Genomic DNA, 27,577 nt, shown 5'->3' on the forward strand with positions numbered 1-27,577 from the left:
ATTTTCAATTCAACATTTTGCCTTGATTGATCTGTAATGCATTATTTTCAAGCTGGGCGTTCAAATGAAAAATGTTTTTTGTCAAATTCGTTAGTTGAATATTGTGTTTGATTAACGGTATGTAGAATAATTTTTTAGCATCTGGCGTTCAGAAACAGAGCAAAGATGAGCAAGAGCATGTCACCCGACAGTTAAGTGTACCAAACTCGAATGCTGTCTCGGGCGGTCATGGTAGAAACACGAAATCTGATCTTGAGAAATCAAATAGAAAACTAGGTGTAGCAAACTTGACGGAATCGCCGTCTAATGTTCCTCCGAATACCAAATTGGAACGGGAAAAATCAAACCGAAAATTAAGCTCAGCTATTTCGAGTGTATCGGACGGACAAGATCCGAATGCAAAAGCTGAACAAGAACTATCAGATCGGAAAGTAAGCATAACAAACTCGGCCACATCAACTGAGCAAGTTCCAAGTATGAAAACGGAACAGGAAAATGCTAATCCAAAATTAAGTAGAACCAACTCGTATGTATCGTATTCGACTATTGCTCCTGTTTCTAATGACCCTAGCAAAGTGGCGCCATCAGGTATAGATCCAGTTAGCAAATCGGATATCCAGGCATCGCAACAAGAAAAGCGGAAGAAGAAATCTAAAGAATCAAAGAAGGTGGAGACGGTAGCTGACCCAGTTGAAATTGTTCCGGAAATCCACCCGAACATGATGAAGATCGAAGACGAGGTCGAGCCGCCAAAACAAGAGAAGAAAAGATCTTTTTGGGACAAGGTTAGTTCCAAAAAAATCGATGGAGTTATTTGTCAAAACTGCATGAAACTTTAAGTTTGAACAGTGCGTCCCGGAAAAGCAGTTTTAAGACCGCTTTAACTCTTCAATTGGGTAGGTAGGCTTTTTAAATCTAACGATGACCAGTCCGATAAGTACGATTTTTAATATTATTTCATAGTGTCTGCTTAGATTTGACAATCAATTTTTTACTATTTTGAACATTGTTAGATCATATTTGCCTGCTTATTTTCTTACTTCTATTTATTTTTGATTCATTTTTTGTTGGTTCTGTTATCGAAAAATACGACTGTACCGGGGCATATTGTAGTTGATCGAGATACTGTTGAGATTAAATGGCTCGAATGGCTCAAATAAACTAAAATTGTTCACGTGACATTTTCCTCTGTTTTCCTCAGTCCAGAAAACGCAACATTCAAGTTTCTTCGTTTTTCTTAGAAAGTTTTTTGATTTATAGGGTTGAAGTTTCATACAAGGATCACATATGATTTCATACTGTTCATTCTTGATTTCTTAGAACGATCCTAATATGAAACGAAAGAAATCATATATGATCTCTGTATGATTACCAAGAAATCATGTCTGATCCTACTAAATACTCTCTGTCTTCATTATACGGGAATTTTTGGCAGCACTCAAAATTACCACGCTTTTAGTTACTTCGCTTTGTCTCAAATTTTGATGGAGTTTTTGGATCTATTCTGTTTCGGCCCCCAGCTTAGTGAGCATAAATCTTTTATGACCCCCAGGCGCACGTGCTAGTTTCTTACATAGTAACGTGCTATATAACAACATATAATTTGTAAATGGGGGTCATAAAAAACACTGGGGGGCAAAACCGAATAGATCCAAGTTTTTATCCAACTCTTATTTCGATTGAAACTTATTTTTCACATCATAGCTGATTAATTAGATTACATTTTTTTTCAAAAATTCGCCACTCTTCACAAGGCAATAGTTTTGGCGAAAGAACTGCGGAAAAAATAGTCAGACCCCAAAGAAAAGTTTCACCGGAGTTTCAAATTTTCTTACTGTTCTTTGGGCATTAAAAATTAAGTTTTGTTATTATATTGAAAGGCGATTATTATTTAATGATTATCCGCTGTTGCAATCGCATAACGCACTTCACAGCGTAGGTGACTAGACTAGACTAAGAAGTTCCGCCACTGTCGATATTGTTTTATTGGGTGGGGCAAGAGAAGACTGGCGGAATTTCGCCGTAGTCTAATCCCAAAACAAAAGTAGCTCCACTGTTTCAGATTTTCATAATGTTCAGTGGAACCCGCTTGTGCGGGTTGAAGTTTCAGATCTCTGCAGTGCCAGATTATAGGATTCCAGGTTTTCTATGTACAGTCCCAGATTTTCAAACTGTTTCCCTTTTAAAACTTGTAAAGTGCGTTTCCAGGTCAAAAGTGCCGTGTTTGGAGGTACCATTGAGGACGACTCGGGTGACGAAGACGAAGACATCTCGATTCCCGACCTCTCCGCAAATGAAGAGGCCGAGTTCAAACCCCGCCCGATTAGAATTAATATAATCAGTGCAGTGCAACCTTCCAATATTAGCGAGGAACGAGTGAGATTCTTTAACGCAGATTTCAATTACGAACCGCAGTTCACTTACCAACACCCTTGCCCACCTGAAGTTCTGCAGAGATATTCAGAACCCTGCACGAAGTACTTGAAGATTGTAAGTTGTATGTGCAGCTAAACTTTCTGTGTTACTGACTTTTGTACTCCAATTTTTGTATTGTTTTAGGTATTGGAGTAGTAATAGTTAAGCAAGAGGGGGGGGGGGGGGTGTGTGGGGTAAAAAGACGTACCTATGTATAAAGATTACGTATAGCCCATTTTCCCTCAAATCCCAAAGACGTACCTCACGGCATGATACCCACGCTGTTCACACGAGGGGGATTAGACAGATAATCCCTTAATGTTAAATTAGTAAGGTAATTTACCCCTTCCCATAAAAGACGTACCTCACAGCATGATACCCAAGCTGTTCACACAAAGGGGATTAGCTATGTAATGTTTTAATATTAAGTTAGACAGTATGAATCACTTACAGTTATGTACGACTTACGTGATTTTCAAAACTGTATCTCACAGCATGATAACCAAGCTGGTCACACAAAGGGGGATTAGCTAGGTTATGTTTTAATTTTAAATTAGATAGGATGACTATTTTACACTTAAGTACGGTTTACGTGATTTTCAAAAGTGTACCTCACTGCATGACACCCAAGCTGTTCGCACGAAAGGGATTAGCAAGATAATCCTTTAATATTAAATCAGTAAGGTCATTGACCCCCTACCATATTACACTTTAATAATGCAAATTTCCAAAGATGTACCTCCTCACAGCATGATACCCAAGCTGTTCACACGAAGGGGATTAGCAAGATAATCCTTCAAAAATAATTTAGGATGACTCATTTACAGTTACGTACGACTTTTCAAAAATGTACCTCACAGCATGACACCCAAGCTGTTCATACGAAAGGGATTAGCAAGATAATCCTTTAATATTAAATCAGTAAGGTCATTGACCCCCTACCATATTACACTTTAATAATGCAAATTTCCAAAGATGTACCTCCTCACAGCATGATACCCAAGCTGTTCACACGAAGGGGATTAGCAAGATAATCCTTCAATAATAATTTAGGATGACTCATTTACAGTTACGTACGACTTTTCAAAAATGTACCTCACAGCATGACACCCACGCTGTTCACACGAAGGGGATTAGCAAGATAATCCTTCAATAATAATTTAGGATGACTCATTTACAGTTACGTACGACTTTTCAAAAATGTACCTCACAGCATGACACACAAGCTGTTCACACGAAGGGGATTAGCAAGATAATCCTTCAATAATAATTTAGGATGACTCATTTACAGTTACGTACGACTTTTCAAAGATGCTCCTCACAGCATGACACCAAGCTGTTCACACAAAGGGGGATTAGCTAGGTAATGTTTTAATAATAAAATAGATAAGATGACTCATTTACACTTATGTACAGCTTACGTGATTTTCAAAAATGTACCTCACAGTATGATACCCAAGCTCGTCACACTAAAGGGATTAGCAAGATAGTGTCTTAACAACAAACTAATAAGGTCATTTACCCACCCATTCCCATATTAACAAAAAAGTACAATTTTTTATTTTTGATTTTTACAGATTTTTTTACAATTTTTTAAATCAATTTTTTGTTTAAAATAGTGTTTCACTGTGTCGTTTTAAACTGAAGTTCCAATTTTCCGATTTCAGAAAAAGTGGTATTATTGTTTTGAAATTTCTTATTTTTTTAGCCAATCACATAATCTGTCAGATCTGATTTTGGAATGTTGATGCTGAAAAACATTTACGATTCATTTTGTCTTTTGACATGGTTGAACAAAAGTAGCCTAAAAAAATGCAAAATACTCCAATTCTTCCTTTACTTCCTTCAACATCTTTTCTTTCTACTTTTCATTCAGATTTAGATTACACTCTTATCACGTAAGCATCAATATTTAAAACGGTAGTAACCGATAACAATTTGGAATTATCTTTTGAGGTGGATTGCACTAGAGTAACAATTAAAACTCAGACAACTAGCTTGACACTTCCGAAGGGTTTGTGGAGAACATTAGAGGCAGCTAGACATCATAACCTCCACCTAACCGACGAAAAAGTCAACAATTCATTGCTTTCTCTCCAAACTTCAAACCATTGAAAGAATTCGAAAAGAACAAGGGTTTCGCCCGTTGAAAGACAGCAAAGGAATTATGTTCCCGTACTCTCGTGACATAAATCACTACGGTGTTTGGTGGGTAGAAGACATGTTCTCCAAGCATGCTGACTCATTTTCTATAAAACCAGAAGCCTTCAATCTGCCCGATTTCAAAGACCTTATTCTTCCTCCGATCCAGGAAACTGACAATGAAGAGACTCAATAATCTCATCAAAATATTCCTTTCTCGAACTATAAGTGTTCTCCAATAAAATAGTGAGATAACTCGCTTTTGTTCGATGCTAAATTCACCCTCACGTAACTAAATATAGAAAACTCATCTTTGGCATCACGTGATGTTACTAAAAATAGAAGTGACATAACTATTACGTCATGATGCACGCTCTATTTTCATTGGTTACGAATTATTTTATAACATCTCATTGGATACGAAGTTTATTTTTCGCTACTGTTCTCGTTCTTACTTAAATTTCATTGGTTCAAGATATCAAGCCCTTTCTTGAAGACAATTCATTCATTTGTTTCTTTCCACTCTCAATATTCAGTTACCTTTTTATACCCAACTTTTCTACTTTAAAAACTCATTTTTACTTACTGATGGATCAAAGCTCAGTCTCACCTAATTCCAAAAAAGAATTCTCCTTTCCCATCCGCAAACGAAATTACCAGGGAAAACCAGTTGTTCCCTCTCCACAGTTTGATTACCACAATGAGAGCATGTTTTCTCTATTTAAAGACATGAACGATAAACAAGACAACACCGACTCACAACCAAATGAGGAGCACGATGGAAGAAACAACTGTTGGTCCTTTCAAGAATACGGTAACCGGAAGTTTCAAATCAGCATCCCAGAGGAAACAATCAACACAAACTCTAACTGGACTCACTTGAAAGTATTTCGCGAAAATGTGGAAAGTGAATATGTTCTGCATCAATTTCTGATGCTATCGGCCAGAGAATTGAAGCTTGTTATTGAAAAGATACCTGAGATGATAAAAAAAGCACTATTGTTCTAACCTACTGTAGGTACTGCGAAGCTGGTGATTGACGAAAATGTGTTCCAACCAACTGATGTTGAGGAAAAAGCAAAATTTGATGTGTTCTGGGAGGTCAGTGAGACTGCTCGACGGAAGGTGTGTGTGACTAGAATATTTTTCCAAGATGATCCGAATCGATGTTATTTCACAATCAAGCTGTTCACACGAGGGACTGAAAAGGACAATTTTAGAAGAAAATGCTTTCTTTCGGTCAGAGTTGGTGAGATGGAGAAACTACACAGAATGAGCGATGAAATTATTTCAGTGCTGAACAAAGTCAAAAAGCAAAAAAGATCGCAAAGTGCATAAAAGTAATTGAAAATTTTTATATTGTATGTTCTGATGTTTGTCTTTTTAAAATTTAATGTTCCAGTACAGTTGCTTGATATGAACATTGAGGAAATTGTAGCGTTGGAGAAAGAAATCAGTAAACTTTTTGTGGGAAATACAAAACGCAAAAATTATTTTTTGGCTGTCTGTCGAAGCTTGGACAAAAGTGTAGATCTGGATTAAATCAACAGAGAAACTCCGTTTGGGGGACTAATAGGAGTTGGTGACTCAAAGTTAGAAAAACTTCTCAATTGGTCAAAAGTTTTTCGGTTACATGCTACATTTCATGATGCCGCAGGATACCTGAAAAAAAATCTAAATATCGGCCCTAAATATTGTTACATGGTTCCATTTTTTAATTCTATATTGAATTTTTGCTTATTGGGACATATGACAGGTCTTGCATATTGTTGTTTTTTGAAAATGTCAGCACGATTCCAATTTATCAAAGTGTGAATCATTATTTCCTAAAGACGAACAAAGATCAGTTGCTCTCTAATGACAGATCATCTCAATCACGCATCTGACTTTATTTTTGATGATAACAATCAAGAAAGACCTCCTTGGAAAATCTGTGGTCGCACTTGCTCTCGAACAGCTTTTTTGTCAATATTTCAGTGCTTAGTTGTATTAGTACTGCTTCTGTTTTCAATTATTAATCTTATTTTTGCTAGAACTTGTGACGAACGAACAGTTTGGATTGCTATTCTTTCAAGTGCCGTTGGTTATATACTTCCTAATCCCAGAACATAAAATGAACAAAATCATTTCAACAAACGAACGAATTTTGATGTATCTTGTTGGTCCTTCCGGATCTGGAAAAACTGTTTTTATCAGTGATATGCTACGAATGAAAACTTTTCAACCATCATTTGATCAAATTTTATACTTTTATAAGCACTTTCAGTCAATTTACGACACAATGATTCAATCAATTGCAGATATAGAATTCATTCAGGGAGTTGACTTTGATTTAATCGATAACTTACCCGCTGACGGTACTAAATATTTACTTATATTCGATGATTCATTAGACATTCTTTCCAAGTCGGAAATATTCAACGGAATTGCGACAGCCGGTAGACATCGAAACCTAAATTGTGTTTATATCAAGCATAATCTCTTCCACAAAAACAAAACTGGACGTGATGCCGAGCTGCAGACTACTCACAATGTTTTGTTCAAATCACCGAGAGATGTGCAGCAGATTGATATCTTGGGGAGACAGCTAGGACTCGGAAGACAACTAAAACAGTGGTATGATGATGCAACACAAGAACCATATGGTCATCTTATGATTGATTTGAGACCATCTACACCTGATTTGTTGAGATACTGTTCAAATGTAACATCATTTCCCTCAGAATTCTTTGTACCGAACAGTCGTGCTCGTATTACTGATATTAATGATAAACGCACGGAACTATTTTACTCTGCAGCTCTTTCGCAATCTCAGCAAGAAATTTCAACCAGCTTTCCTTCTAAATTGTCCTAAAGAGTTCATCAGATTTCTCTGTGAGTGTATTGTAAACTTGATTGAAGGAAACCTCACAGGAGTTAGAAAAATCGGTTTGTTCGCTTCCAAAAACAACTTAGAAAGCTCACGTCAAAATCAACAACCATCAATTCCAGAAGACTTATATTGGGCTCGAAAGGTGGAATAACAATATTAAATTACATATACCAACCTTGTATGAACAAATTTTCAAATTTCTTCAATGAGTGAGGTCAAAAAGTTTGTTCTTTTTCCAAAAGAACTGTGGGAGACCAGAAAAAGGAAATTACCGGAACCCTCCTGCGAGATCTTTAAAAAAGAAGAAACTGTTTTTCCAGTTATCAAAAAAGCGAAAGAAGAAATTAGTTCCGAAAAAACCGAGCGTCCACCTAAAGAACTTAAGACAGATCTGGAATTTCACTATAAGAACAGTCCCGAGACATTGAAAACTTTGAAAGAAATTTACGAAAACAAACGGTTGAAAGTTTCACTTTCCAATACAATTATTGTTGACAACGTTGACACAGGAGTTGATACAAAAACATTCCTTCATTCAATCAAATTGAAAAACGCTCCAGTTGATCCAAACTATTTCCTAATTCTTAAAGTTCTAAATCTGAGACCATATCTGGTTAAAAACAACATTTTGAGGACACAGTATGGTTCAGACTGGTTCAATTACAGTTTCAGATAGAATCAAATTGCAGAAGTTGTATAAAGGCAAGGGACCAACAGCTTTCGGTTCTATCAACAACCTAAGAAAATCAAGTGGAATAAGTCGCGAGAAAGTTACAGAATAGCTTTTGGCGAGAGAGCTATACGAACCCTGAAAAACTTAATTTACCGCTACCTGGAGGAAAACGACACATTATCTTACATCAAAGACCTGCAAATGTTTGTTGACATCATCAACTCCAGAATAAATTGAAGTATTCGTTTGGCACCCAAAAATGTAGTCAATGCTGACTTTTTGACTGTCATGTACAAGCGGATGAAACTACGAAAAAAGAAGAAGACTTATTTTAAAGTAGGTGATAAAGTTCGGTTGGTATTAGTAGGGCACAATTTTCAAAAAGGATATAAGCCTCACTATACACATGAAATTTTCCTAATTCGAAAAATAAACACTTTGGCTCCTTTCCCGACTTACTTTGTTGTTGATCAGAAAGAAGAGAACATTGATGGAATCTTTTACGAGCAAGAATTGTCAAAAGTTAAATAATCATTTTTCAATTAGTCGCGCTAGAAAATGGACGGTTACAATCTGCCTTATTTTAAAGGAGTTCCTCGTCAGAGAGGGCGTGGCTTTGGAGCCTTGGCTAGAACAGTCGCTAGAACAACTCTCCCAATTCTCAAGAAATACGTTTTACCTGCAGCAAAAAAAATTGGACGAGATGTAATCGAGTCAGCCATTCCCGAAATTGGAGGTGTTTTATCAGGACAGACTTCAATTAAAAAAGCAGGAAAGAAGACTGCGAAATCAACAATACGAAAAGAAGTTGGTGGTGGTATGAAAAAGAGGAAAAACACGAGACAAAGTATCGTTCGGCAAAAAATTCGGAAAGACTTTCTGAAGAACCTTGACTTATCATTTTCCCAAACAAACATCACGGAGTACAGTCAAACATCATGAATTCCCAAAAGAACTTAGGGAGACCAGAAAAAGGAAATTACCGGAACCCTCCTGCGAGATCTATAAAAAAGAAGAAACTGTTTTTCCAGTTATCAAAAAAGCGAAAGAAGAAATTAGTTCCGAAAAAACCGAGCGTCCACCTAAAGAACTTAAGACAGATCTGGAATTTCACTATAAGAACAGTCCCGAGACATTGAAAACTTTGAAAGAAATTTACGAAAACAAACGGTTGAAAGTTTCACTTTCCAATACAATTATTGTTGACAACGTTGACACAGGAGTTGATATAAAAACATTCCTTCATTCAATCAAATTGAAAAACGCTCCAGTTGATCCAAACTATTTCCTAATTCTTAAAGTTCTAAATCTGAGACCATATCTGGTTAAAAACAACATTTTGAGGACACAGTATGCTTCAGACTGGTTCAATTACAGTTTCAGATAGAATCAAATTGCAGAAGTTGTATAAAGGGAAGGGACCAACAGCTTTCGGTTCTATCAACAACCTAACAAAATCAAGTGGAATAAGTCGCGAGAAAGTTACAGAATTTTTACAATCAAAAGAATCTTATACGAAGTACAAAGGGATCAGAAGAAAATTTGCCGGCTAAATGCGCATGCTCGCTATATTGATGAGATTAGGTGTTTGGATCTTGCACAAATGGATAAACTATCACAATGGAACCGAGGTATCAACTTCTTACTCGTTACTGTCGATGTTTTTTCTCGATTCTTGCGAGTAGAAGCATTACGAAGCAAAGCAGCAGAGGGTGTGAAAGCAGCTTTTATCAAAATGTGTTCGAAAAAGAACGAACTCAATTCCCGAAAAAATTATGGCTAGATCAAGGAAAAGAGTTTTTCGGAGATATGGCCAATTTCTGCGAGGATGTGGGAGTCAAATATTATCACACTTATAGTGAAACAAAAGTAGCTTTTGGCGAGAGAATTATACGAACCCTGAAAAACTTAATTTACCGCTACCTGGTGGAAAACGACACATTATCTTACATCAAAGACCTGCAAATGTTTGTTGACATCATCAACTCCAGAATAAATCGAAGTATTCGTTTGGCACCCAAAAATGTAGTCAATGCTGACTTTTTGACTGTCATGTACAAGCGGATGAAACTACGAAAAAACAAGAAGACTTATTTTAAAGTAGGTGATAAAGTTCGGTTGGTATTAGTAGGGCACAATTTTCAAAAAAGATATAAGCCTCACTATACACATGAAATTTTCCTAATTCGAAAAATAAACACTTTGGCTCCTTTCCCGACTTACTTTGTTGTTGATCAGAAAGGAGAAAACATTGATGGAATCTTTTACGAGCAAGAATTGTCAAAATTAAATAATCATTTTTCAATTAGTCGCGCTAGAAAATGGACGGTTACAATCTGCCTTATTTTAAAGGAGTTCTTCGTCAGAGAGGGCGTGGCTTTGGAGCCTTGGCTAGAACAGTCGCTAGAACAACTCTCCCAATTCTCAAGAAATACGTTTTACCTGCAGCAAAAAAATTGGACGAGATGTAATCGAGTCAGCCATTCCCGAAATTGGAGGTGTTTTATCAGGACAGACTTCAATTAAAAAAGCAGTAAAGAAGACTGCGAAATCAACAATACGAAAACAAGTTGGTGGTGGTATGAAAAAGAGGAAAAACACGAGACAAAGTATCGTTCGGCAACAAATTCGGAAAGACTTTCTGAAGAACATTGACTAATCATTTTCCCAAACAAACGTCACAGAGTACAGTCAAACATCATGAATTCGTTTTATCTTGAATTAGTATCCAACGCTTCCTCTCAAGTTTATCCTCAAAATACAATGGCTTCATTCACTAGTTTTCTTCCCGACAAAATTGAACTGGATGGATCTTGGGAAGTAGCTTTAGTCGAAGTATCATATCCCGGTATATGTTATAACGTTGAAGGAGGATTGATGACCTTTCACTATGATGAGAAATATAAGCATGTCTTTGCCATTCCACCAGCAGTTTTTAACTCAATGGATGAATTTGTAAAGAGTCTTACAGATATTCCCAGAAAAGCACAACATCCCAAAAACTTAGATTCTCAATTTTCCATCAACATCGACAAAAAAAGTCGAAGACTAACTTTTTGCAATAGAGAATCTCAAAATGTATCATTCAGCAAAAGTTTGGCTGCTAACTTGGGCGTTGAAGCTGACAAACCTGTTATGCCTTATTCGAAAAGATCATACAAAACCAAGTCCTGGGCAACGGCAGATCTCCCTTTTGATATTACTGGAACACATACAGTTTTACTCTACTTGGATATAGTTGAACCCAATTCAGTCGGTAATGTGAAATGTCCTCTTCTACGCTCCTTTCCATTCAAACACCGAGAGTTCCATAATGATGAGATTTTTAAGAGATCGCAGGTTCTGAGTTATCGCAGTTTCAAACACTTGAGATTCCATAAAGTAATCAAATCGAACTTCCACAGTATCCATGTAGAATTAAGAAACGCTGCTGGACAGCTTGTTCCCTTCTTCCCTATTGGTCAAGTTCAACTTACTTTATTATTCCAGAAAAAAACTTGATCATTTCCTCAATTATCATTATAAAAAACGGTCGGCTAAAATGAATTCCTTGTCTCACTCTATGCTCGACTTTTTTGGGAAAGTTCCAATTTTAGACCCAATTCTTTGGTCCAATGAACAACAACTATTTCCAACAAATTCCTTAAACGAATCAACAATCGAATTTCAATTGGAAACTGATCGTAATATTTTCACTGACTTGCGATCTACTCGATTATTCATCAGAGGAAGGGTTATTAAAGGCGATCGAACACGTTTGGATAATGCCGAAGAAACATCATTGGTAAACAATGCTCTTCTTTCACTTTTCTCTAATTGCGAAGTCTATCTAAACAATGAACAAGTTCACAGTGCCAATTCTCTTTATGCTCACCAAGCTTTTGTCTCTGCTGAATTTTCAGGAACAAAAGGAACCAAAGATAGCTTATCCCAATGCCAAGGATATCGATACGAGATTGAGCCGAACGATTTTACAAAAAGACCATTTACAGATGTTGTTTTTCAAAAAGATAAAGATGAAATTACTTTTTACGGTCCGTTGGCAATAGGTCTATTTGCTTGTGAAACTTTACTTCTCCCAAATGTCAACCTCAGACTGAAATTGATCCGATCATCTCCAGCGTTCTATATGATCGATACTGGTGGGCTGAACTCTGAGGCTATAATTTTGGAAGCTTGCCTTTTCACTAGACAGGTAGCGATCTCAGATAACTGGATGAGAAGTTTCAAAAGCAGACTGCTTCGGGAACCTGCCATATTTTACTATAATGAAGAACTTCCAAAGACGTTTATTATTCCCGCTGGACAGAACCAGTTTATACAAGAAAATATATTTTCAAACAAACCAATTCGAATGATTGATATTGCTATGAATCTGAATAATGAGTTCAGTGGAACATACAACACGAATCCGTTCCATTTTCGTAAATTTGGTCTTCGACAAGTTAAAATTGTGCGTGGGAATCAAACTATTGTAAACCTGAAAACAGAAAATCACGTGAGAGCTTATGCTGAAACGATGAAAGCACTCAAATTTGATGATGACGGTCCTAACATTCAATACAAGGATTTTGAAAATCATTTTCATTTATTTTTCGATCTCACTTCAACACAGGAGGCCAATGTCGAAATGCATTTTCCTGATGTAGTTGGAGCAGGAATTCGTTTGGAGCTCTACTTTGCTAACAATTTGACCAATACTGTAGAATTATTTGTTAGTGGTGAACGTATAAGTTCAATTGCAATTGATAAGGAGGGATCAGTAACCAAAAATGGATAATCAACAACTCTTATATGTTGTCAACAGGTTCCCACACCTAAAGTTCAAATACCTCGGTTCCTTCCCTGCAGACCTTCGACCAAAAAATTTACCTACAAACACGTTTTGTATAATCACCATAGATCCATCTACTCAACCGGGCTCCCACTGGATTTTGCTTGCGAATAAAAATGGAAAGTTGTTCTACGGTGATTCGATGGGAGAAGTTTTGGAAAAATATGGCCTCAGGACAAGAGCAAACTTTGTTTCATTAGTACAGGAGAAACTCCAAGATTCAGAATTGTGTGGTTTATATGCTATTTATTTTGCACATGTGTTATTTTCCAAAGTTTCATCCAAATATTTAAATGATTTTCATATATTGAAGTTCTTTGCTGATGTTTTGTGAGTTTTGAAAACCAAAATCTTGAAATTTTTAAACAGTAATCCGTAAAATGTTGCAAATGGTTTTCAAAACTTTCTATTGAGATTTTGTAATTTTGTATATAATTATTTGTATGTGTATTTGTATCTAATTCAGTTATTTCAAAAAAAGGTCTTTTGTTGAAAAGAGATTTTGGTAGGAAAACTGTGAATTAAAAACAGAGACGATATAAATATAAGACTAAGGAAAACGAGTTATAAATCTAAAGGAGTAGTGTGAATACCATCTTCACAGACTTTACGCTTGGGATAAAAATATGACAGTCCCACTTTCTTTAGTTCATAGGTACAAACTTTCTTGTTGTCAACAACTCTGAAGCCACGATTTGTTGAATAAACTCGCTCTTCATTGAAGAGAACTTTTCTGTACTTGTTAATGGGCTCCTCAATGTTGTTCTTGTTGAGTCCTTTACTTGATAGCTTAACTGTGTCTGTTTCCTCATCGTAACAGCAGTACGTCTTTGAACAGAAAGCAATCATTTCAGAGCATCTAAATTCTTCCTTAAAAAGTCCAGGAGTTCTCTTGTCATAGGCAGCATGTTTTCTGCAACATTCTCTTGGGAAGAAATTACTGCTGGAGTTCACTGCGAAGTTATCAGTGCAGTCGCTCTGTCTCATCCAGTACCACACTGATCGCATTTCTGGTCGAATGATGTCGTCAATTTTTTCCTCGCTAAGGGCCATATAGAGACTGTCATTATCCATTTCAATGAGTTCGTACTTGTTTTTATCACAGAAAGGGGAGAAGAAGTTGTATTTAGGTTGTAACATGGTGAGTTTGGCGTACTGGAGGATGAAGAAGCCTACTATTATTGGTTCCTTATGCTCGATGCGTGTCTTGCTCATTTCTACCTCATATATCTGCTCTGGTAGCTCATTCATAGTCTTGAAAAATCTATTGTTAATAAATTTGTCCACCTGTGAGCCTTTCACGTACTTGGTGTTCGTATGTCGACTACGGTCCATGATCTGATATCCATACGAACTGTTTCCAATCAGCTTCATTGTCTCCGCAACGACTGTTGACTCCTTATTCTGGTCTCCTTCGCGGCGGGCATCGACAACATTCTGAACAAACGTCTCAAAGCAGCGCCGGGGAGTGTATTGGAGAAACCAAAAGACGTCTTTTAGGATCACACCTTTTTCTAGATAAAATAACAAAAGTGGTTGTAATAACTGGTCCTCGTTCAAGCTTGAAACTGGAAATGAGCATTTTTCTGGGTCTGGATAGTAATTTGTTGCGTTCTGCAAACTCTTTCATATGATCCACAATATCATCTCGTCCAACTTCACAATTCTTGAAAATTGGAGGAAAGTCTTCAAAGTAAGGATACATTTCCTCTGGAACTTGAAGACTACAATCGACGACACCAAACAGTTCTCGACGTTTAATTTTCTCAATGAGCGAGTTTTTGTTCATCGATGGTTGGAAGGGATAATTTGACTTGAGAAAGTCTTTAACCCCATTTATGTTTTCGCTCCTCCACTTCTTCCATTGACACTCCCAGATCTCTTCAACATTCAACCCCAATCCCTTCAGGTACTCTCTTCTATCATTGTCACGTTCTCTCCGCTTCAATCCGCTTTCTATGTCCTCGAAGAGAAGCGATTTTTCCTCTTGACACGGACAAAAATGAAAGAAGCAACCCATCGCTTCAAAAACCGTGTTGCAATGGTTACAAAACCCATCAACTAAATAAGGACCGAGCTTCTTTTGTTTCTTGTGTATGAACTGGGTTTGTATTTTACAATTGGGGTGAACCTGTTGGAAGTAGTCCATGACCTGTTGTTCAAAGTAGCTTCTCCAGTTCCTGTTCGGATGAAATTTTTCAGTCTCTTCATTGTACTCCCACTTTGTATAGGGTCCTGTTGGCATCTCTTTTGTCATGGAAAAAAAGTACAACTGACTGGCATCTATTCCGACGATGGACTTGCAAACGTTTTCTGACTCTCGAATTTTTGTTTCACCAACTTTTGCATACCTTGTAAAGATAATTGAGGGTCCCCCTGTTAGCCACTTTCGAATGTAATTATCATATTCTTTATCCTTCTCACAAAACGGAAAAAAGCTGCATTTGTTGACGAATGAAGGAACCTGTTTGCCAAGTTGGGAAGAGTGTAGCCCAACTTCAACATGTCCACTTGTCTTGAGTGGTAAAAACTGATCGTTTTCTTCATAGCCTCAAGTGTAGGTTCGACATCTTTGTTATTGTACCACATGAGGAAGTCACGAAACGTCTGCATACCTTTTCTTTCCCATATATTTTGGAGCTCCAAGTAATTTTCTTCGGCATTTTGTGGAACTTTCTTGAGTCTCAACTTCTTCAAAATTTTATCCTGTTCCATTCCATCGTTTTTCAATTGCACAAATTTACCGTAATCGACTGAAAGAACGTTGTGATTCTTCAACTTGCTCCAAAAGCTGTCAATTGGTGGCAGTTGGGATACATTCAACTTCTCAATACTGTCGAACCATTCATAGGGGAAGAAACCTTTCTCTTCACTCGCTCCATAGGCGTTTAGGAAATTATCCAAAGTTGTCGCTCCTCCCAGGAAGTTTAAAATGTCCAGAAACTGTAGACCAAGAAAATTCATGCCAATATATTTATTCCCCGTTCAAATCACTTTAGGAATAACGTTTTTTCTATTAAGAGGTGATGCAGAAGATTCTCTTTGATTAAGTTCAAATCGTACCTCGAACTGTTGATTCCAAACACAGGAATGGTGCTGTAATAGTTCTCAAAATCTTGTCTCAAGTTTGATAACATCTTGAGCTCACATCTCAGTCTCCGAATTTCAATGTCTTTGTCTTCCTCGCCGTCAGGTTCCTCCTCGTTGTCAATTAGGTCTTCCGCTCCGGTGGGTACCTGCTTGTCTTTCACTGGAACCAATTGTCGAACAGTCCAATATTTTTCTTCCAATTCCAGCACGAAATTATTGAGTCTTTCTTTCATTAGAAGTTTGCTTTTTTTTCTGCTATATTAGTCAAGCTGGATACAAAATCACGGTTTAGTTGAAGCGGATCTTCGTTGCAAATAAAAATGGTCTCGGAGAGCAGATTCGAGGATATTGAAACACTAATGGGAACATGTTTTCCTATCCACGAAGTCAATTCTGTGTATTGTCGGGGACTGTGATAGACTCGAAATCGAATACGATAAGATTAGAAAACAATCTCAACTCCTGTGGAACATTAATATTTACATCTTCCAAGCGCTCGAAACTAGTTTCTGATATTTGATAGGCACCTGAGGGATAGTGGTGTTTTGTTTTCTTTGAGCAATTCCTCATGTGGACTTCCAAATTATTTGATCTATCGAAAAAGTGATCGCATACGTAGCACCGGAACTTTTTGAGGAATTTGTTGATGTCTGCTGTCCAACAGATATGGTTTTCATATCTCAGTAACGAAGTTGTCTTTGAACGTTTCATCGAGGAGCGACGAGTAAGTTCAGCAAACTTTTCAGCCAGTTCCTCAAAAATATTGAGTAAATTTGAATATTTCTGTCAACTAGAGCCTCAAGAACAGGAATATCGTCTTCATGTATTCCTGGGAAGGTTTCGTCATCTCTCTTTTTCGCTGAGAGAAACATCTGCATCAATTCCATTGTATTTTGTTGTAGCTCATTGCTGCCATGTAATTCATAGGCCAGTGCACGGAACATACACAAGTTGTCTTGGTAAGGTTTGTTTTCGCAGTCAGACACAAAACATTTAACTATTGGATTTCTCAGTAATGTTGATGGAATTGATTGTTCTATGCATCCTAGCGGAACACCATTGAGGAGAAATACAAAGAAAGTGACATTTGTAACGCAATAAAACTTCCACTTTGTGTCTGGACGTTGGTTAATTAGATTTGGTAAAAATTCATCTTGTCTCAGCATTGATTTAATATAATTGAGATCTGAGTCATCAGAGAGAACCATGGGATTTAGGAATACGGGGTTGTTATCTGCTGCGTAGTAGTAGCGAAATTCGTCAGGATTTTGCACACTCTGCAGCACGAATCCAAACGAAATATTGATTTTAGCTGAACTGGGTAACTCGTTGTAAACACAATCCATTTTGTCGATCACTGTTTCATGGTTGATCTCCATTATTTTGAAGTTGTGAACTTTCTTTCTGGTCAATTCAAGAAGCGAGTCTCTCAGAAAGTTTTGAACCGTTTGAAGTTCACTATGAAGAGCGGGAGAGTCTCCATAGATAGATAAGTCAACTTCCTCGTAGGTGCTAGGAGTTGAACGTTGGTGACTGATTCGTTTGTGATGTAGAATTTGATAATAAGTGGAGGAAGATAAGGGACAGCCGCTACAAGAAAACTTTTTTTTGATAACCAGAGACGGTGCATGTACGGAAGCAATGTGTTTCTGCAATTTATCTTGGTCAGGAAATGACTGGGAGCACTCTAAACATCTTTGCGTGAAGCTTCTGATGTCTTCTCATATTGGATTTCAAAATATGCTTATCGCAAGAACTGCAAAGTTCTTTTTGTTCCGACTTTCGAGGCATCTCTGAAAATAAATTAAACTGTAAGATCAGAAGTGAGAAAGGAGGAGTGAAAAAAATTGTTAAAACGAAAGTTGCGATGAAATAAAATATTTTTCAGAAGTTTTTAATGATTATTATACTCAACTGCACTCAATTGTGTCAATCAGCAAAATGAAAATGAAACGAAAATGAAATATCCTTTCATAAATATGACGTCATGATGACAACAAAATGACGTAATTGTGACGACAGAATGACGTAATTGTGACGTTATTATGACGAATTTATGACGACACTATGACGTAATTGTGACGACACTGACGTTATTGTGACGACAGAATGACGTAATTGTGACGTTATTATGACGTAATTATGGCGAAACTATGACGTAATTGTGACGACACTGACGTAATTGTGAAGTCATTTTAACGTAATTATGACGACACTATGACGTTATTGTGACGACACTATGACGTAATTGTGCCGACAGAATGGAGTTTTTATGGCGTAATTATGGCGACACTATGACGTTATTGTCACGTGCTATGGTGTAATTGTGATGTTTTGAGTAATTGTGAGGATACTATAGTGAATAAATGTCTAATCACGTGAAAATTTTTTGATCATTAATGGTTGTTTTTAACCAGTACTTGGGCATGTATTCTTATATCCCCAAAAACAGTTTTAATAAAAGCAAACTTACCAGTTTGTGTTTGGATTTGACAGCGAAGTGAAGTGTTGCGTTAACTGTTATTGGGGTAAATTTTGGTCGGCTAAAAATGGTTCAATTTAAATACAGGAACAAAAGAAGATTTCAATCAGTTTACCTTTTGTGCTTACCCGCTTCAACACTAAATGTTCAACTTGAAACTGGCAACAAGGAGACGGAAACAAAATCTATCTGAAAACAAAAAGATAAATTAAACTTGAATTCTGATCAACTGATTTTTATAAGTTGTTTTGAGATAATGAATAGGGGGAGTGCTGAATGTATGAGTAATCCGAATTAATTTGTTATTGAGATATTATTTCGCTAATCCTTTCGTGTGAACAGCTTGGGTACCATACTGTGAGGTACGTTTTTGAAAAGTCGTACGTAACTGTAAATGAGTCATCCTTAAGTATTATTAAAGTATTTTCTTACTAATCCCCTTCGTGTGAACAGCTTGGGTATCATGCTGTGAGGTACGTCTTTGGAAATTTGCATTACTAAAGTGTAATATGGTAGGGGGTCAATGACCTTACTGATTTAAAATTAAAATATTATCTTGCTAATCCCTTTCGTGCGAACAGCTTGGGTGTCATGCTGTGAGGTACACTTTTGAAAATCACGTAAACCGTACTTAAGTGTAAATTAGTCATCCTATCTAATTTAAAATTAAAACATAACCTAGCTAATCCCCCTTTGTGTGAGCAGCTTGGTTATCATGCTGTGAGGTACAGTTTTGAAAATCACGTAAGTCGTACATAACTGTAAGTGATTCATACTGTCTAACTTAATATTAAAACATTACATAGCTAATCCCCTTTGTGTGAACAGCTTGGGTATCATGCTGTGAGGTACGTCTTTGGAAATTTACATTATTAAGGTGTAATGTGGTAGGGGGTCAATGGACTAATTCAATATTAAGGGATTAAATTGCTAATCCACCTCGTGTGAACAGCGTGGGTGTCATGCTGTGAGGTACGTCTTTTATGGGAAGGGGTAAATTACCTGACTAATTTAATATTAAGGGATTATCTGTCTAATCCCCCTCGTGTGAACAGCGTGGGTATCATGCCGTGAGGTACGTCTTTGGGATTTGAGGGAAAATGGGCTATACGTAATCTTTATACATAGGTACCTCTTTTTACCCCCCCCCCCCCCACACTTGCTTAACTATTACTACTTATTGGTTTTTCTTGTTTATTAGCTGCTATAGCTTGGCCCTCTCTTGATTTTTTGTTTCATTGAAAATTTTGTTACCATCCTGTTCTCCTACATTTAAATAAGCGTTTTGATCAATAAACCATGCCGTTTTTCCACTGAAATCGCTCATTTTGAACACTATTAAAGTCAGTTACCATCACTCTCAATTTTATCAAGTTCTTTAAAGGAATCCTGTATAATGATTAATGTTAATAATAAAGCACGGCGACCAAAGGAAAATAAAACCGATTTATGAAAAAAAATTTCAAGTTCTTGTGAAGAAAAATGTCGGAGACGCCTGATTACTTTATATTATCAAGTGAAGTAAAACTCCGAATGATTTTAAGCGTTTGCCTAATTTACACAGTCGCAAATGAATATTTCCCTTTAATGGCGACAGGCCGAAGCGAATTTTCGCCAAATAATCCAATCCTCCATTCTTCCCTCTTTGTTCATTGGAGTGTTTTTTCTTGGTAACACCTGATTTTTGTCGCTTTATTTTTTAATGTTTTGATCTGTGCAGGGAGGACTTAAGTAAGGTCAAGTGAGAGAAAACACATGCTATTAAGGATTATTTGATAGCAAGATACTGAATTATCGTATTTTTAAAAATACAAACTCTTGGAAATCACAAATGTTATTGAGTGTATTAAATATTATTATCTCAAGCACAGCTTCTCAAAATACTATTTGTTTTTTGTACTTTAGGTCTACTGTGCCATTGTAACTGTTTCCTGACGTTTTCCTTATGTTTATGTATTGTTATCGTACAAAATTTTAATAAATCCTCAGTTCTTTTGGATCTACTCGGTGCCACTAAATATTCATGTATTGCTTTTTGCTGCAAAGCTGGATATATTATGCTCCCCGAGTGTCTTTCATGCCCCTTACAAATTATGTGTTGTTATATAGCACGTTAGAATGTAAAAAAGCACGTACTGTTGAGGGCCGTAAAAGCTATTTTCCCACTGGGGGGGGGCAGAATAAATCCGCAAAGTTTCCTATGTAAAAATCGGCACGGGTGAGTGAGCAAGTTGTGTGCCCAGTAAGATTGGGGGAGAATGGATTGTCTTTGAAACTGTTTTGTCACTTCGGAGGAAAGATGACATGAAGCGTATTTTCACCACCCCCCCCCCCCCCCCCAGTTGAAGAGAACGTGTCATTACATAGTAAATCATTATTTAAAAATATGGCACGTGCGTCTTTGGGGTGCAATTAAAAAGTACACATTAAGCTGGGGGCACAAACGGAAAAGATTCAGGATGTCCGGCGCGGCGTTGTTACTTTGACGGATAACTGCAGCTGGTATTGTGATGGTCTCACCATAAAAATGTAATTAAGCGAATTTGTCAGCTATATTTATTCTGTCGTTTTGGTGGTAGAAAAACATTTGGGGTCTTAAAAAGTTGATTCGGTTCTTGAAAAACTTCGGGGAGAAACAGAATATTGCCTGCTCTTTTTATAATTTTTTTTACAATTTTCCTCTTGATCTTGGAAAGCTACGTTCAGAATTAAAAGACAGTTAACTCAAAATGGAGAAAAATTACTGCTTAAAGTAAAAATTGAAAGTGCTACAGAAGTAGTATTACAATAACTCAATTACAGTCTGTTTTAGTTGAGCTTATATTTCAGGTTTGAACATATCTTCTCCATAGCTGTTCCACAAGTCTGTCCTTTCAATATGTTGCCTGCAATATTATTTCTTTTAGATTGCATTCTCTTTTAGAAATGGAACTGGTGCCTTCTATAATCTTTGAACTGATATCTTGGACACGTATCACCCCTCGGTAGATTTGCGACCCTTTAAAATAAAATTTTCAACATTATAATGGTCTACATAATTTGTAATAGGTTTTCCCTCTCTTTTTTAGGAGATACAGCGCAAAAATAGCATTAATTCGTTTATTCACTCATTTTATGTTTTGCAAAGGGACAATAAAAACTGTTAAGATATTTTTGTTAAAATCAATAATGTTGGTTAATTTTACAGGCTGAGAAGATCTTGAACGACATGTTGAGGAATTACGGCACGTATGACAACTTTGAGCAGAAGAATCTGGGAGATGAGATGAAGAGATACGAGCTGGTGTCGTATGTGGATGCCTACTGTTCCAGAGAGGGAATTAGACCACATGACATCATGATCAACATCTCCAGTGACCTCTTAAGCACTGCATCCATGGGCAAACTGAACAACTATGGAGTCCTTAGTCTTAAATTGGGCAGCATTTACAAAGGTACCTTATTTTATCTTTCAAATGGTATTTTCTGTTCCGGCCTGCTGGGCTTATTGGGCCTCCACGTACCTTTTGACACAGTAACGTGTCGTGTAGCGCTGTTGTTGGCAATTTGGGCCATTGAAATCCTGGGAGGGGGTTGGTGTCGGAGCTGTCTCTCAATTTCTGCAAAATTGACTTTCTGCCGATCTTATGAAACATAATTGGTAAAAACTCATCACTCTTAGCGTTATTGAACTCAAGAAAATATAATTGTGCTCAACATTTTTTCCAAAAATTACAGTCGACTGTACTGTTTATTGCGTACTTTTTTTCGGAGATTAGTTCTGATTTGATAAGTGATATGGTAGTGTGCCGTTTATTTGCCGCATTTTATACCGATAAATTGACCAAAAATAACGGATAGGTTAGTTTTTTCAACAGGTTAATTTACTTTATAACCCTCTACCGTTTAATTTTACCAGACTAATCAGATATCAATTTGCAAATACTATTTGTTGATAATTGAATGCATATTTAAAATACTGAAATGCCATCATTGTGTTCAGGGACAATAGAGGGTATTCTGCGTCATGAGCTGGGTACGCACTACATCCGTAGATTCAACAACAACCTGCAGCCGTGGAGTGAGGATAAAGACAGACACAAGTACAGGATGCTGCCCATGAACCCAACTGAGGAGGGACTCGCCAGTCTGCACTCTGTCATACTCAGGTACATAAAAATGATTCATGGTGCTTTCCCTGTTTAACGTACAGACCCCAACCCAAACAAAATTTCCTTCTCAATAATGAAGACTGAAACCGTCAGATGGTTATTTATTCAAAAAACTCTCATCTGTCCCATTATAGCCTAAATCCTTCGTAAAAGATTTGAATTTCCCATTATAGTCTTTCCCGTTATAGCCCCCCCCCCCCACCCTCTCATACACACACTCGGAAATGTAACCCCCCATTATGGTATATTTACAATGGGGGGGGCAAACGTTATATGAACGCTAAACGGGGGGGGGGCTAAAATGGGAGAGACTTTTGCACTGCATATTCATTTTTTGAGTCGATTTATGATGTACAAAGCAAAGCAGTTGTTGCAAACCAAGCGTTCTAGCGAAAAAGTGTTGTCATAACCTCAAAACGGACATAATTTCGAAAACATAAATGCCGGATTCCAAACAGCTCTGTTTTTCCCCAAAGTACTAAGATTGGAATGTAAATTACACAAATTACGCAAGAAAAACTTTCCATTGTATTAATGAATGAACACGCTTTTTCGAATTAACTAGAGGTCAAACGGTTGCAAAATGTTGCCGGTGGAAGAAAACGGATCTTTTCCATTTCTGCCCCCTAGCTTAGTGGGTGCAAATTATTTGCACCCCCAGACGCACGCGCCATATTTTTACATAATGATTTACTATGTAATGGCACGTGCTATGTAACTGGGGCGCGTAACGTACTGGGGGGGCACAAACGGAAAAGTTCCAAGAAAACAATGACAGGATAAACGCTGCATCAAAAGAGACCCGAAAACTTGATCTTGAATTAGTGAGCAATGAACTTCTGGAAAGCAGTTGTTTAAGAATATCGGAAATGACTCGAAGAGTCCTGCAATATAAACTTCAAACTAACCTTACCTAAATCAGAAATATCAAAAAAGAAAAGAACTAACAAAAAACCAAAAGTTATATGCCTAAAACAATGGAAAATGTTTTAGCAGACAATTTTAGGGTGGGGATGCCTTGGGTAGGCGTATGGGATAATTTTTGAGGGGGGAATGGCTGATATAGCATGGGATAATTTTTTGTGTAGGGGATATTGTTTTGGGATCAAAATTTATCAAAATCACTTTACATAAAATAATACAGCATGAGAAGTCCTGAGATACAATTCAAAGAACTGGTTGGAAAATTTGAAATTTATTTACTTAACCGGCAGACCAAGTGAAAATTTTGCATCTAAGAGAAGAACAGATGCAAAGAGAACAATGAAAACTCATTTTCAAACTCGCGAAAATTACTAAAGGTTTGTTCAAGGTTCCCAGTGTTAATATCTTCGAAATCAAAAATGTAATGCAAAATTGTCAATTAGAACCCAGAGATAAGCTCCAAAAGATTTTGATCACTTGAAACCAATGAAACTCGAAATTGACAACAAAATTTTTAAAAAACAATTATAAAATTCCATCATTACGATGCAGAGGTATACCCCAAAATTTCCGCCTTGGTAAAATTGGCTCGAAAATTGGTTACATACAATGAACGAAATTAGGTGACATCCTTTGTATCTTAATTTTCGCAAAAGGGGTTCCGCCAATTTTGCGAAATAAAAGAACATTCGGTGCGAAAATTAGGTAACAAATCTTGTAGCACGTTTCCGCTCAATTTAGGTATCTATTAATCGCGCGCATTGTGAGCATGCAATAAGCACTTTAATAAAGATTTAATTGAAGCCTTCAAAGCTTTAAAGTGCTTTAAATACATGCTACCACAAAAACTGATTTTTTTCCGAAAAATCCCTCGCACATCAAACACTTTGTATATCAATGTGGGATTGGCCAATTTTAATAAGTAGTAATAAATAGTACTAATAAGTAGAAATCAGTAGTAATAAAGTAGTAATAAAGTACTACTAGTAGTAATAAGTTTGGCGTAATTAAATAAGTATTAATTAAGTTAGGCTTAATTGCGGATTATATGCGAAATCGAGCTACATTGCGTGCGAAAAATCAATACATAAATGGAGTGGATGCGTGATACAACTCGCGCGAAAAATAGGTTATTAAGTTTGTACTTGTATTCCGCGGCTAAAATTAGGACACTTTTGCGAACACGGGAGACGATATTCCCTTCCATTTTGCCGGTTTCTGCTAAAGTAGCTATTTTCCGCAATTTTGTACCACTTTCAATGTATTAACATAGTAAACACGAACACGAGATACGTATATCGGGCATATCTGCCCGTGACGATTTGGGTATACCTCTGCACTGTAATGATTAACCCGCTAGCTCATTCCGTACAAGCTTCCGGTTCGAAAGCTCAATGTCCTCGGAAAATTGTGTGATTCAATCCGAAGTTTGTGGATTGTCAAAAACTCATTTTGAGTTGTAAACAAAACGGTACCCAAACCAATATAAATTTTTAATGAGCTTCATGCAAATCGGCGATTAACTTCGAGCATAACAAAACAGAAAAAGAAAGAATAATACAAACTAACAAATGAAAAGGAGAAAAAAAACCAAAAGTATTTGCTGTTTGAAAAAAAGTTGTTTCTCCCAAGCCGCAAAAGAAAATAAATGGCTTCTAAAAGTATTGTTCTTCGGAAAAGGATTATCAAAACGTATGACGATTATCAGTAGAATTAATCGGGAACCAGTTTTTCTTTTTTACTTCGCTTTTTCCTTGAGCTTTTTTTATCTTTGTTTGGTTTTGGGATCAACTGGTTAAGCTCGAGTGAATTACATCGTGGTGCAATTCACTTAAAGCTTTGCGTTACTTTAGGCAATTACGTTCTATTCTAGAGTTTTTTGTTTTAAAAAAAGTCTAATTTTGTTGACGATGTTTAGACCTCAACCAATGCTGTACAAGATAGCTTTGCTGTATTACACAGTGGTGCTTGCATCTATGATGTCATTCAGTGACCTCTTCAAGACTCTGGGGGGAGTGCTGAGGAACCCTCACAGACGATGGGAGTTCTGCATGAGGGCTAAGAGGGGACAGATCGACACGTCACAACCAGGTGAGAGAAAAAAATAATGTCAGTTTGTTCACGCAAGTTACCGGATTTGCAGCTTTTCCTTTTGTTGCCGATTTGTAATTCTTAACTAATAATTTCGACCTTCATATAAGCTTGGCTTCTGAGAAGAGTTGTGTTACTCTTCGTATCAAATTGCCATTTGATATCTGATATCGTTTTTGTGTTTAGTGTCTATCTACAGCATCAAATCTCGAATACTTGCTCGATCTGTACTTCTGATGAAAACTCGAACAGATTAGTTATAGTAATGCGAGACAGATAGATTTAATGTTATGCTGAAATTATATATTATATATTTTTATCATATCCTTTTCTCTTTCAGTTTTTCAGTTTTTTGGCTTTTTGACCATTTATCTTAAAATCTAACAGCGTCAACTTTTAGCGGAGATTTTTTTTACTTAATTTATAAAACCAAAATTGAATAGCTGAGTTCATTTTGTGTTTTTTAAATCGATGTTTTTGAAATTGATGTTGTGTCCGCGTATTTTGAAATCTCAAGCGAGGATGTAAGATGAGCTAATATAGCTGGCGAGGAAGTACTTTTCTATCTCTATTTAATCAATGATGTTTAAATTTTGGGTGTCAAAAGTCCACATTTCCTGTTAGGCATCGGTTTTTTGTAGAAAATAAAGAAAATGGTATCATGTAAAAAAATGAGACTCTTTTCCTAAAAATAAAAGTGGTTAATTTTTTTGCGGTTGATTGATATTGTTCAATCGCCTGAAGCATATGGGCTGATTAATGTTGCTATAGTTGTTGGGTTGATGATATCGATAATATTTGTTGGGTTGATGAAATCCTTAAAAAAGTCGAGTTTTCACCGCTATTTTCAAAGTCGATGATGGAATTTGAGGTAAAAATTAGTTTAAGTATATAAACTTTGCGTATAATTTTCCTTGTTTCATTTTACTCAACTTATTTCTTACATTTAAGACCGTTATCCCCCCTTGACTCCTCGGCCCGATATTTAAATTAGTAGCCCTCATTCTTTTTAACATTTTTGTTTAGATTTTCTGTAATAATGCCGTATGCTCAATGTTTACATTTTAATCGAACCACCACTTCGATGATTTCAGGCTGTTTCATCAAAGACCAAGTATACCTAACTGGCGCAATAGACATTCTGCGACATCGCAAAGAGATAGACTTCAAAGCCCTCGTCCAATTAGGGAAAGTTGCGTTTGAAGACGTGAACAGATTAAAAAAACTAGCCAATAAGGACGAAGTATTCATTGTTCCGTCATTTATGCACGATAGAGAGGAATACATGAACAGATTGGAGTATATTATGGCTAAAAATGGTCTGAAAGAATCGGATTTTGAGACAATTTCAAATACAACAGAAGAAGAGGAGAGTGATCAAAGTAAAACGAGATCACGATTTGATTTATGATCAAGAAGAATTTTTAACCAAAAAAAATGTTAGTTTAATGATGTGTTCATTTTATGGGAAATTTATTTTACGCTTTATTAAAAGCCTATCGTATTTAATTAATTAATTATTGAGTGAAATAAATCTCGATTCCTTAGTTCCTAATTCAATATTATGATACAGTGAGTTTTTTTACGTATCTTGGTGCGTATCAGGGAACTAATTTTCACGATGTTGAGCAACTGTTCATATTTTCTTTGCCCGACGGCTCATAGTAATTTTCTCATGCAAGTATAGTTTCCGCAAAGAAAATTAGCATTCGTATTAGGGAGCCCATCGAGTGTAGATTATTTTTTAATAGCTGCGAAGCTGTAACCTGATGGGAGCTATATTGCGGTGATCTTGCTTTTTTTACAGCTTGAAGAAAAGTATTGCTTTTCTATCGGTCTTTTTTGTTTTTTTACAGGAATTAGTTTTGTTCACGCGACATTGTGACCTGAAAGCGAAAGTGAG

At 36.7% G+C, this 27,577-nt stretch overlaps 1 protein-coding gene across 3 annotated transcripts in view; it reads left to right on the forward strand.

Moving 5' to 3' along the window:
• Nucleotides 1-27,234, forward strand: part of LOC142339208 (uncharacterized) — a 53,610-nt gene extending 26,376 nt beyond the window's left edge. For all 3 annotated transcript variants that reach the window (XM_075389051.1, XM_075389052.1, XM_075389050.1), the window contains 6 exons: nt 139-785; nt 2,209-2,490; nt 21,696-21,942; nt 22,491-22,656; nt 25,502-25,674; nt 26,769-27,234. In XM_075389051.1, coding sequence (XP_075245166.1) covers nt 139-785; nt 2,209-2,490; nt 21,696-21,942; nt 22,491-22,656; nt 25,502-25,674; nt 26,769-27,085 — 1,832 coding nt within the window. In that variant the 3' untranslated portion in view covers nt 27,086-27,234. The remainder of the gene's footprint in view (nt 1-138; nt 786-2,208; nt 2,491-21,695; nt 21,943-22,490; nt 22,657-25,501; nt 25,675-26,768) is intronic.
• The last annotated feature ends 343 nt before the right edge of the window (nt 27,235-27,577 follow it).

The sequence above is a fragment of the Convolutriloba macropyga genome, chromosome 5 (genome assembly GCF_964194025.1).
Source record: "Convolutriloba macropyga chromosome 5, txConMacr16.3, whole genome shotgun sequence".
NCBI lineage: Eukaryota > Metazoa > Xenacoelomorpha > Acoela > Convolutidae > Convolutriloba > Convolutriloba macropyga.